Source organism: Muntiacus reevesi, chromosome 18 (genome assembly GCF_963930625.1).
Source record: "Muntiacus reevesi chromosome 18, mMunRee1.1, whole genome shotgun sequence".
NCBI lineage: Eukaryota > Metazoa > Chordata > Mammalia > Artiodactyla > Cervidae > Muntiacus > Muntiacus reevesi.
Genome location: NC_089266.1, coordinates 19,404,136 through 19,416,971, shown reverse-complemented (window position 1 = coordinate 19,416,971; position 12,836 = coordinate 19,404,136). Strand labels below are relative to the sequence as shown.

The 12,836-nt window shown below is 48.1% G+C and overlaps 1 protein-coding gene across 1 annotated transcript in view; it reads right to left on the bottom strand.

The window, feature by feature from the left end:
- Positions 1-11,088: 11,088 nt before the first annotated feature.
- The window catches only part of BRCA1 (BRCA1 DNA repair associated), a 68,188-nt gene continuing 66,440 nt past the window's right edge, over positions 11,089-12,836 (bottom strand). The window contains exon 23 of the mRNA XM_065908767.1: positions 11,089-12,313. Within this exon, the coding sequence (XP_065764839.1) occupies positions 12,189-12,313 (125 nt within the window). The 3' untranslated portion in view covers positions 11,089-12,188. The remainder of the gene's footprint in view (positions 12,314-12,836) is intronic.

Sequence of the window (12,836 nt, the reverse complement as noted above, 5' to 3'; positions counted from 1 at the left end):
GTCTGGCCCTAGAGGCCTGACCCTTCCCCCACAGGGGCCTGACTATCATTGTCTTGGGATTTTGGGGCTGTGGCTTCTCATCACTTTGGTACAAAGCAGGCTCAAGCCTGTAGACGCCAAAGTACATCCCAACCTCCCTCTCCTGCCGGGCTCAGGGAACGCAAATGCATTTCAATATCCGCCTAAAGCAAACATAATTAGGAAGATAAATCAGCTGGAGGAACCCCCAAAGTTTAATACATTTCTAGTACCACCGGGAACAGATTTTTGTCCCCTCTGCAGGTCTGGGCTGCCAGATGTTTTATTTCCACGGAGAAGGCTGTGCCTCTAGGCTGAGGAGCCCAAAGGATAGGAGGAGGAAATGGGACTGTTCCTGTTCCTAGAGCCTCAAAGACCCCTGTGGGCTGGAATGGGGGGACCTACCCCCACCCCAGATATAGAAGTCAGACCCAGCTTCCTCCCCTGCAGCTGTTTCCCCCACAAATTAGACACTCGTTTGGGAAACAATGTAGCCTCGTTAATCATTTAATGAAATAAACAACTAATCACACTGTGATGCCTCCAGTGCTTCTTAACACACTCCCCCCGCCACCAATCAGCCTGCCCTGCAGGGAGGAGGGGAAGGAAGGGATGGCAGAGGGGTAGAGCCTACAGCTGACAGAGGGTCTTTCCCCTCAGGACCCCAGCCTTTCCAGAAGGGACGGTCATGGAAAGTGCTTGAGATCTGGAGGCAGAGGTCCAAGGATCTGGGTCCCCACTCTGCTGCTGCTTCCCTGGGGAACCTTTGGGGAGCCCTGCACACATCTGAACCTCGGTTTTCACACATAGAGAAGGGAGCTGATGGCCACATCTGCCTCACTACGCTGTTGAGTATTCAGAGAGGAGAAAGAATGTACAAAAGTTGTTTGACCCTTTGGGTCAGACCCCTTTGGGTCTGAGTTGCTGTCAAGTTTTATTATTTACAACGTCGACACCAGGCTTGAGTGTCTCTAAAGCAGGCCTGATGGAAGCAGGAAAAGCTGCTTGGAGGGGGCCTCTTGTGCTGGGCTTCAGGTTGGGGACAAGAAGGGGAGCTCAGATGTCTCCACACCTATCCTGAGGGCCAGAGAGAGAGAGCTCTAGGGACCTCCTCCAAAGGCTGACGTCCTTTGGTTTCCATTTTTCTGAACTCCCCTCATTACTACCTTTTCTGAAGTCTGGGTGAGGGCCCCATGTTGCCATAGTAACCCCGCTCCAGATACACGCAGACTGGTCAGAGGTGGGGGCTAAGGTCACATCCTTGAGGTTCCTGGTGGACACCAGAACCCTGGCAGGCTATCCTAGTACAGCTGTCTCCTTTGCTCCACTCTCTTCCCCAGGAAAGGGGTTCAGCTCTTCAGAGCATCCCCCACTTCCCTCTCTGCCAACAAAAGAGTTTCTTCTACACAGTGCAGCCCCCTCCCCCACTTTCCCCTTCCAGCTGGGTTCCCAGGTCTCTCTCCATTTCTAGCCAACCCCCTACTCCTTCTCATCTAGGCTGGGAGTGAGGGTCAGAGAGAGGGGAGGCTCCTGGTCTAGGCATGTGGGGTGATTCCCAAACAGCTACCCGCCCCCCACCAGCAGCCACTGGGAGCTACCCCGCTCCCCAGCAGCCAAAGAGACAAGAGGGACACATACATAAGTGTTCCTCCCCCCTAAGAAAATGCCTCTGCTGTTGACTTCTAAATAACAGATGTCTGCCTGCATATTAATGGATTGGACGAATAATTGGTGAGTTTTTCATTCAGTGTCAGAATGAACCCGGAGGCCTTATGTTCATGCACACAGACACCCACTCACCCCGAATCTCCCCTTCCCCCAGAGCACAATGAGACAGACGCAGATGCTGGCAAGCTTGACCCACAAAGGGGAGGGGCAGACATGGAAGTGGGAGGGGGTGTCAGCAGGAGGGGGACCGCCGCGGTCTGGGTCTGTCAGGTTTCTTCCTTTTGACTGCTATCTCACCAAACCCCCACCCCACCAGGGGCAAAAGCTTGCATCTGTGAGATTTTACCATCATGCCGAAGGGGCCCAGAGGAAGGTGGGACCTGAAGCTAGGGAGGAGGGAGGCAGGTGCTGCCCCAGGGAAGCAACAAAGCAGTGGCCTCCTTCAGCAAGGTTGTACCTAATGAACCTGGACTCAGGGGCCCCCTTACCCGGCTTTAGCCTCTGTGCCGGGGAGCAATGAGGAGCAAGGTGGAGACTTTTGAGTCAGATAGCCGCCATTTGGCAGCTGGGTGCTCTTGTGCAATTTCCCCAACCTCTCTGAGCCTGTCTCTAAGATCACTACCTCCAACAATTGAAAGGACAGAATGACACAACATGTATCATGTGTCTGTTTTATTGTCTGCCTTATAAACCACCCCCCACCACACCCCAACAATCCCCTTAACACACCAAGACAGTTTCAAAATTGCTGCCTCTCCTGCCAGACCCACCCTTGTCAGGGCAGGGGTTAATTAGAAGTTTAGTAATTATCTTAGCTGCCTAGAAACCAGGAGGAAAAAATACAGAGAGGAGCAGGAACAGAGAGAGATTAGATAGACACAGGAAAGAGAATTGATGGAATCCAACGCCTGGAACAGAAGGAAGGAGACCATAGAGAGGTAGAGCGGCAAGCTGGGAATGGAAAAGGTGTGGCAGGCCAGTGGAGTGAAGCCTGAAATGAGAGAGTCTAGAATTGAGACTGCAGATTCTAGAAGTCCCAGCTCTGCCATGAACTGGCTGTTTGACCTTAGCAAGTCTCATCCCCTCGTAGCATCTCAGTCTCCTCATCTGTAAAATGAGGGGGTTGCCTTGCTCTTGGGGTCCCTTCTCATTGTGTGAGAACAGGAGTTGCAGTGGCGGGGAGACGGGACAGGGGAGGGGAGGCGGGCTCCCCCTCCCCCCCAACTTACTATGGCCCATCAGTCACTCTTGCTCTGTGTCCTCTTTCCCTTGGTAAATGGATCTGCTGCGCCAGCAAACAACTGTCCATTGTGTCCTAATGAGGGACGAGCAGGGAAAACCAATCACTTATGATGCAAATGAGCGGCGGCTGCGGCCTCCTCGCTTTCACTGAGTGCTGTATTCCGCGGCGGCGGCACTGCCCCAGTTGGGCCTTTCTCCCCAGCCCCAGTTCCCATCTGGTCCTGCTGGAGGAGGGGGCGGGCCCAGACTGGCCTTCCCATTGTCGTTCATTGCCACTCCCAGCAAGGGGGCTCCACCCTCACAGCCTCAGAGAGGCCCAGCTTCTCTCTCCTCACCAAAGAGCTCCCAGGGCAGCTCCCTTCTAGTTTTTAATTAAAGTGAAACCCACAGAAGGTGAAACTAACCATTTTAAGGTGTACAATTCCGTGGCATGCAGTGCATTCACGGTGTAGTGCAACCACCGCCTCTCTGAGCGAGGGTGTCGTGCTCCTCTCCACGTTCCATGGGCTTCAGCGGCCCAGGGAAGCTGCCGAGGCCTCAGAAAGAGTTGAGGAGTAATGGAGGTTGATGTTGGGCTAAAGGCTGAGAAAAGCCCAGAGCTGACCTGGGGTATGGAGTGGACAAAGCCTGTGCCTCAGGATGGATCTTGGGGAGAGAGCTCGGGCTTTGGTGGGAAGCAAGAGATTATCACTGTCTTCTCCAGCACAGCCCTGGGACCACATCTTTAGGGAAAGGGCTCTTGTTTTTTAAATTAATTAATTAGGCCCATGAGCTTACTTGCTCTAGGGCATGTGGGATCTGAGTTCCCCAGTTGGGAGTTGAACCTACTTCCCTGGCATTGGAAGGCTGATTCTTAACCCCTGGACCACCAAGAAGTCCCAGGAAATGGCCTCTTGAATTCCTGTCGAGATTTTTTTTGCCTTAATTTTTTTCCCTTAATTTTTCTGAAACCAGAGGCTCCAGCACAAATCTTGGTTTCCATGGCTTTCACAGCCTCTGTGTGCTTGCGAGACGATGATCCCACCAGAAGGCTTCTCACTGTGGCAGCTGCGGAGTGCCCTGAGACAGCCCCAAAGCCCTTTGCCTCCAGGAGAGACCTCCCCTCACCAGACCCCAGGCTTCACCGAGGGAAGATTTTTCTCTCCACTTGGGACTAGTGGGACTAGAGTCCCACAGTCTAACAGCTGGGAAGACCCACATAAGTAGTCATTTGAGTTTCTCCTGCCATTTGGTTTGAGATTGTTTTCAAGAGAAGATGGCAAACATCTGCTTACCTGTGTGTCTGTTATCTTTGGATTCACCTCATTCCTGCCTCCCGCCCCCGCCCCAATCTGGGACATGTGGTGATGTTTTAAACAAAAAAACCCACAAAATCTCTTCTAGAACTAACCAGTGCCAACTGCTGCAGGATTGCAGAGGAAAAACTTTACAGGGTCACAAACTTTCTTTTATCTTTCCGTATCCCTACTCACCCGGAGTCCACACACTCTCAGACAAAACATAGCTCAGACACCATAATGAGAGCATTTTCATCTGTGCTGTAATGAATAGGGAGTCCTGGGTTAGTCAGTTCTAGGTCTGCCATCAATTCACTGGGTGACCTTTGACCAGACCCTGGACACTTCAGTTTTTGTTTTGCTGCATGGTGCAGCTTGCAGGATCTTAGTTTCCCCAACCAGGGACTGAACCCCGGGCCCTCAGCAGTGCAAGCGCCAAGTCCCAGCCACTGCATCACCAGGGAATTCCCACAGACCTCAGTTCTATCACCCATAAAGTGAGGATAACAATCTCTACCCTAGTGATCTCCTAGGGAGCCAGCAAGGAGACAGAGATAATGGTTGTGGCAGTGCTTTGAACTTGCAGAGATTATAGTGAGCGTCCTACTTATTTCTCCAGTGATGGTGGCACAGCAGCTTATCTGTCGCAAGTATCCAGCCTGTGGAGGCTCTGCTGGAGGACACATGGGTGGGGAAACACCTTCTTTGTCTGGGTAGGTGGTGGTTTGACTCATCACAAAGCAGTGGGCTTCATGAGATCAAGGAGAAAATCTGTAGGTATGGGCTTAGGAGAGGAAGAGTGATTCTTGGACATTTGGATCTCTCATACTGTTTCTGGAATGAATTTGGGTGCTAGAAAAATAGGTGGGAGGAACTGAAAGGAATAAGCACTCTCAGTGGCAGAATGTGGCTGGTTTTCTTGTGGGTGGGGCCAGCAGTTGGATAAAACCTTTACTCAAGAGCCCATTCACTTATCCTTTAACCCATTCATTCAACAAATACTCATTGGGTACCCAACAAGGTATCCCCAAGAACAGAGCTGGGTTATAACAAAGATAAAATGATACTAATCCTGCCCATAAGGACCTTCTTGTCAAATAGAGAACACAGAATATGTACAGAATAACTTAGAAAGTATCATAAATAATGCAAAACTTCTGGGATGTTTGGGGATGGCATGGGGGATTCTGGCCTGGAAGTTGGAAAGGCTCTGTGGAGGAGGTGGGGTGGGCAGTATTGGGGCCTGCAGAGATGGCAGAGCAGGACACACTTAAGACAAGACAGAATGTGAGCAGAAATCTGTGAATCCCCATATATGGTGGCCAGGTTGCCTGAAAGAAACAGCAGGTGAGGCATTGATTAGGATGTGCTTCAGCTTGGAAGGGACAGTCTGAGATGCGATAGGTCAGAGAAATAAATCCTTAGAAGACTTTCCAACTCTTCTTCTGGACCCTTCCCCCAATTCTGCTAGTTGGGGGTGAACTGGGACTTCTGGAATCTTCTGATTTTCCACTTGGCCAAATCCTACCCAAGCTCCAAGGGTCAGTTTGAGATGCTTTGCCCCTAATACTAAGCCAGTGGTTCTCAAACTTGAGCAGTTTTTTGTTTTTTTATTATTTATTTATTTGGCTTCACTGGGTCTTAGTTGTGGCACACAGGATCTTCCATCTTTAATTGCAGCATGTAGGATCTAGCTTCCTGACCAGGGATAGAATCCAGGTACCCTTCATTGGGCGTGCAGAGTCTTAGCCACTGGGACCATCAGGGAAATCCCTTGAGCTTGTTTTGGAATCAGATTGCTTTCCCCATGGCGTTTCTGATTCAGTGGGTCTGAAGTGAGTCCCTGGAATTTGCTATCTAACAAGTTCCTAGAGGATGCAGTTTCCGCCCACCCCCCAGTCCCCATCAGGGACTCATGGCTTGGTTTGAGAATCATTGCACTAAGATTGCATGTCAAATGGCCTTATCATTCTGGGTCTCTGAAACTAGATCTCAAAGCTCCTGTTTGCCAGCCTTCATGTGAAGATGTGAGGTGCCCTGCAGCAGGCAGAGCCCACCACACAGTTCCCAAAGGACTTCTGAACCAGAAAATGCTGTTCTTTTTTTCCCCTGGCTGTGCTGGGTCTTCCTTGTGGAGCATGGGCTCTAGAGCACATTGGCATCTTTGGTTGTGGCACACGGACTTAGTTGCCCCATAGCACGTGGGACTTTAGTTCCTCACCTAGAGATCGAACATGCATTCTCTGCATTAGAAGGCAGATTCTTAAGCACTGGAACACCAGGCAAGTCCCCCAGAAGATACAATTCTGCAAAGGTAATCGGTGGCTTCCTTGCTCCACCCATTGAATAGTAAGCAATTAGAAGGCCAGGGATGGATCTTTCCTCCACTCTTCCACAAGCCTAGCACAGAAGAGTCCACCACAGAGCAGGGCACGTAGTCACCCCTCAATCATTAACCTTGTTATCATCTCCTAGGACTGGTTCCCAGCACAATTTAGCTTTACACAAATCTTTTGTTTGAATCAAAGCTTTACCACCTCCTTCTGTAGTGTGACCTTGGGCAGGCTGCTTGACCTCTCAAAATGTCGTTTTTAAGTTGGGAATAGATTCTGGCACTTGGTAGGAGTGCTGCAAATGATCAGTCACTTATGATTATGATTATTTGTTTATTTGGCTGTACTGGGCCTTAGTTGAAGCATGCAGGACCTTTATTGCACATTCTCTAGTTGTGGCTCAGGTTCAGGAGTTGTGGCACATGGGTTTAAACTGTTCCATAGTATGTTGGGAATCTCAGTTCCCAGACCAGGGATTCAACCTGCATCCCCTGCATTGCAAGGCAGTTTCATAACCATTGAACCACCAGGGAAGTCCCTTGGGATTATTATTGTTGCTCCTGAGAGCTGGCAAGATCAGATGATCCCCAGAACCCAGGGTTGGGTTTCCATTTTTCTTTTTAATTGAGTCATCTTCTTCCCATCCACCTCTGGTTTTGCCCTCCTTGGGCCTTTCCTGTCACTAGGGGTCTTCCCTGCCTTTCTCCCTCCAGGCCAGCTTTCTCTTCTCCCCTCAGAGCCCGTTGGTGGCCACCTCTCACTGTGTAAGGGCTTGATCTCCGTCAATCAATAAAGGTAAATTATAAAATCATTTGTTGTATTTGTTCTCATTACCTGGAGGGTTGTCTGAAATTGCCTTTTGTTGCAATGCCACATTTGCATATCTCTATGCTGGAGTCAAAGGCTGCAGCTGTGGTTTCACTGCAATTTAAATATTAATAAAACCTCCTAAACCTCAAGCTGTTGTTTTAAGCAGCCTGGCTCTTCGGCTCCTAGGTTGCTAATATAATTTAATCTTTGTCCTTTGCTTCATATTTGTTTAAAGAGCCATTCTGGAGTCAACTGGAGCCAGCTCTGTAGATAAGATCCACTCACTGACCCCGGGAACCTTAGTTTTCCTTAAGGGGCCTAAGACCTACTTCTCCTGGAACAGAAGAATAGACCATGGGTAACATTTTATACCAATTAGCAGCCCCTTACACTAAGCCAGTGGTTCTCAAACCTGAGCTTGCTTCAGAATCTCAGACTGCTGGGCTCTTCCCCCAGTTTCTCATTCACCAGGTCTAGAGTGAGGCCCTGGAATCTGCATAGCTAACAGGTTTTGTCTCAGCCTCCCCCCTCACTCCCATCAGGGGACTGTGGTTTGAGAATCACTATGCTAACCTGTCCTTTCATTCTGGGTCCCTGAGTTCTGGTTGGCTGGCTCCCACAACATGCAGGGAGTCTCCTGTTCTCCATTTCTTCCAGCCCCTCAAACCATTGCTTAAGATTTTCCTGATCTCTGAGACTCATTTCGGACTCTGCTTCCTCCTGTACCTCCCTGATCCTGATCCCTGCTCTCCACAGCAGCTAGCTGTCTCCAGTTCTCCGTAATTTTCTATTTGCCCAGATTCATTTCTTTAATTTTCTCCTTGTTAGGGGCAGATTTACAGGCTGTTGAAGGGAGCCAGGCATTCTTGGAGTTTGGTACAGGGTTTCCGGGCTTAGCCATTTCACAGTTAGCTCCCCCATCCCTGGCCATACAGCCCCACTCTCTCTGGGGTTCTATAGGTGAATCTGCAGTTCCTGCCTCACCCTACCCTGCTCCTCGTGCTGCCTGCCTCTGGGACTGCCCTTATCTGCTCCTCACAGCCTTCACAGGATACATTCTGGGCACCTTGGCTCCTTCCGCTCCAACCACCCCAACACCGATTCCTTTCTTCTTCCCCTGCATGTTTTTGAGCAGATACTTTGTGGATGATTCTGGTTGCATTTTTTTTACGAGGGAGATAATCTATGAGCTCTTCTCTAGGCCCCCCTTCCTGCGCCTGCATGATAATCCCTCCTCTTCTCCTTTCCTTCCAGCTTCTTTGCAGAAGTTCATTTCATGAAATGAGATAAAGGTAGTACAGGAACTCATTCCCCAAAGGCTGCTATGCCCAGAAAGGGCTGAATATTGTGGGATGGAAAAGTGGGAGGATACCTTAAACCCAGAGATCAAAAAAGCAAGTAGCTTTACTCCATCACCAGATAAGATTCTTAAGCTCTGCCAAGCATCATGAGGCCAGGGCCAGAAGCTGACTTCTGGGAGAGGTTAGGCAGAGCTGGGAAAACAGATTGGGTGGATATTTGTTGGGAGACTTTAAGAGACAATTACAGAAAGCTTCCTAGTCTCTGCTTTCACCCAGGATTCCTGGGAAGGCAGGATACACTACATAGATGTCGCTTTTTCTATTAACCCATCAGTGACAGGGGCAGCAGGATGAGGCCTAGCTTACCCTCAGGGTCCAGTAAATCATGGTTTGTTACAGGAATGAGACATTTTGGACTGAAGATAGTGAAGCACTTGCTTCCTGCCTGCCTTTATGGACTCTCTGCCAGGTAGACAGGAAGCTGCTGTGGGCCCAAGAGAGGCTGCACAGTGGGCAAGGCTGAACTGGACTGATCTGGACAACTGAAAGATCAACCCTAAATGAGGAAACTAGATGGGAGTGGAAAAACAAGTAGGTATGATCCAATCAAGTAAATCCCCCTGCCTAGGGCTGCTTTCCAAGTAGAGCTGCCATCAGGAGGTAGGAATTTTATACTGCCTCCCACTGTAGCCCATAAAAGAAACCAGAGAGGGACTCCCCTGGCAGTCCAAAACAGGGGGCACAGGTTTGATCCTGGTGGGAGACAAGATCCCATATGCTGTATGGTGTGGTCAAAAAAAAAAAAGCCAAAGTGTACTAATTCCTCTCACAATTTGCACCTCTCCCCAAATTCCCTTGAACTGAACCGCTGCTTTCTGACCCAGGGTCAGTGACAGATGCAGGTGAAAAGTTGAATGGTGGGATGGAAAGGGTGTGGGTTCAGATCTTTGCGTTGTCATTTACTAGCTGTGCAAACTCTGAGCAAAATCTTGAATTTCTAGTTCCTAGTCTTCAAATGAGGTGACAAATACCCACTTCATAGAGCCATGATGAAGACTAAATGAGGGATTTCTCTGGTGGTCCAGTGGTTAAGAATCCACCTGGTGAAGCAGGGTACATGGTTGGATCCCTGGTCTGGGAAGATTCCATATGCTACAGGGCCAACAAAGCCCATAGGCCATAAGGACTGAGGCTTTGCTCTAGGGCCCATGCACCACAACCAAGAGGAGCTCCCGCTCACCGCAACTAGACAAAGCTCACACACAGCATTGAGGACTTAGTGAAACCAACAATAAATAAAGGACTAAATGAGATAAAAAAATAATGGCAGGTAGTTCCATTTTCTCTAGTTCTCCCCTTACCTATCCGCCTTCCTTACAAATAAGGCAGTACTGAATTATGTAAGGATTCCCCTCTCTGAGTCAAAGAGGATGCTAATTTCTGAACAGAGCAAAGACCAAGAAAAGATACAGACCGTTATCAGTGGATTAAGCATGTTAAATAGGAGGGGTTGTCAGAATCCTAAAGATGTCCTCCCTGGATTTCTGGCCCCAGGGGTTATTCAATCAAGCACTAAGCTAGGTGCTGCTGTGAAGGGACTTTGAAACTTTAATTATGGTTATGGACCTTAAGATAGGGAGATCACCCTGGATTACCTGAAACACTCCTACCAGAAACAGAAATTTTTCTGGCAGGAGTTATGAGGTAGAAGCAGGAGTCAGAGAGATCCCGTAAGTGAGACAATTTGAGCAGGCAATGCTGGCTTCTGAAGATGTAGGTAAGAGGCCATGAGTTTGGAATGTGGGTGACCTCTAGAAGCTAAGGATGACCTCTGGCTGACAGCCAGCAAGGAACAGATATCTCAGTCATAAGACTGCAAGGAACAATTTGGACAACATGAAATGAACTTGGAAACATTAATTCCCAGAGCCTCTGGGAAGAAACACAGTCCTGTGAAACCTGAAACAAAGAAACCAGCTGAGTTGACTTGGACTTCTGATCTATGGAACTGTGAGATAATAAATGGGTGTAGTTTTAAGCCACTAGATTAGTGACAATTTGTTATGGCAGCAACACAAAACAAGTACAATAAGATTTTGAAGTCCCCTTGATAATCCTAGGAGGTAGGTACTATTATTGCTCCCATTTAACAGATGAGAGGGGCTTCCCTGGTAGCTCAGTGGTAAAGAATCCACCTGCCAATGCAGGAGACTTGGGTTGGATTGTTGGGTTGGGAAGATCCCCTGGAGAAGGAAATGGCAATCCACTCCAGTATTCTTGCCTGGGAAATCCCATGGACAGAGGAGCCTGATGGGCTACAGTCCATGGGGTCACAAGGAGTTGGACCCATGACTTAGCAACTAAACAACAACAGAGAAGATGAACGTACAGTGAGAAAAGGCTCTGAGCAAGTCTGCAAGTGAGCCATCAGACTTGGTGGAAGTGTTTGCTACCAAGTTTATTTGCAGGTGAAAATACAACATTTACAAAACATGTTTTGTACAATCAAGTCTTTACTGCCCCGCACACTGGGGGACTAAGGAAGACCTAGTCCTTCCAAAAGTTATAAACAGTCCTGGATCATGAGTTTATGAAACACTTTCTCTTCTTTCAGCAAACAAAATTATTTATGAATCTGTACAGTTCAGCAATAGGGAGCAAAGGGAAAAAAAATTACCTCAAGGAAAGCAAACAGCTCCTTTCCTGGTGGGATACGTCATCTTACGGACATGAAATATTCATATCAGAGATCTTACATTTCAAGAGGAATGGGTTACATATCAGAGCTACAATAAACATTTTATTTATTACTAATGGGGAATTAGAAGACTCTCTTTTTGGACACCAGTTATTGGAAAGATTCTGTTTTAGAGCACATTAGTGCTGAGAAATTCTTTAGAAATCCAACAACTATGGCCCAGACTTTAGGAGATAAGGGCCAGTATGACTCCCCTCTCTTCTAAATAACCCTCAAATTTTATATTATATCCATTACCTGCCTCTGGGTTCACTCCCCAATGCTCCACTCCAACACTTGAGAGCTGCCCTCGGACTGTTCTGATTTTAAGTCACGTTACAGATCCCCAAGCACTCACCTTCCATTGAAGGATCTGACTTTTAGCCTTTAAGAACACAAGGTTTTTGAGAAACATATTTGGGGAAACCAGCTACTCTTCTGAGGCCAGCCACTCTGTGCCTCCAGCTCACCCTCGGACAAGGAATAGGGCTGATAAATAATGAATCAGCATCCTATTCAATTGGTGAGGTTTAAATGATTTTAAATTCTTTTCAGGTGAAAAATTACTCCAATTTTGTGCTCATGGCAGATTTCAAAGGGAGACCTGAAGCAGAAAATCTTTAAGCGACCCTTGCAGAGCCAGAAGTTCTTTTCAGGCTGATGTACATAAAATATTTAGTAATCGGGGCTGTGGAAGTACTGAAGAGGTGCTTTTTAGACCTGGAAAAAGACCATTTCTTAAGCTCATTCTTGGGGTCCTGCAGAGACAGGCCCTCTCTCTAATATACATGGCTGGCTGCAATCAGCAGCAGCTCTGGGCGACCTGGGGGACCAGGTAGGTGTCCAGCTCCTGGCAATGGTAGAGGGCCACACTGTCCAGTACCCACTCTCGGGTTACCACAGGTGCTTCACACATCTGCCCGATCACTGGGGACAGAGAACAGAAGCAGAGGTTAGTATCAGTTCACATTTCCCAGACCAGACTCTAAATCTACTCAGGGCAACTGGTTGGATGACTTTGTAGAGCTCCTCAGGCAGGAGCAAAATCATGGATCCTCAGCAATGCTTCAGGATGTATTAACAGAACCTTACTCTGAAGCCCAGGAGTGACTGCTGGTAAAAGCCTACAGCCTCTGGCAACTTTATTAACATGAGCTCCAATCTGTTAAGGGAAAAATCAACGGAGACAGCAAAACAGCATTGCAATTTAATGATGTGGAAACATGTTTGTAATATCTTAAGTGAAAAAGCAAAACAGTTGATGAGCATGATCACATCTGTATAAAATATACGTGTGTATACAGAGACACACACACACAGAGGCCTGGAAGAACTTTCTAGTGATCCTCTCCAAGTGGACGATCTTGGGCTTACTGGGATTATTTTATTGTGTTTATGCTCATTTATATTTAATGTGATGAATTTTCATATTTAACCCTCCCCTCCTCCG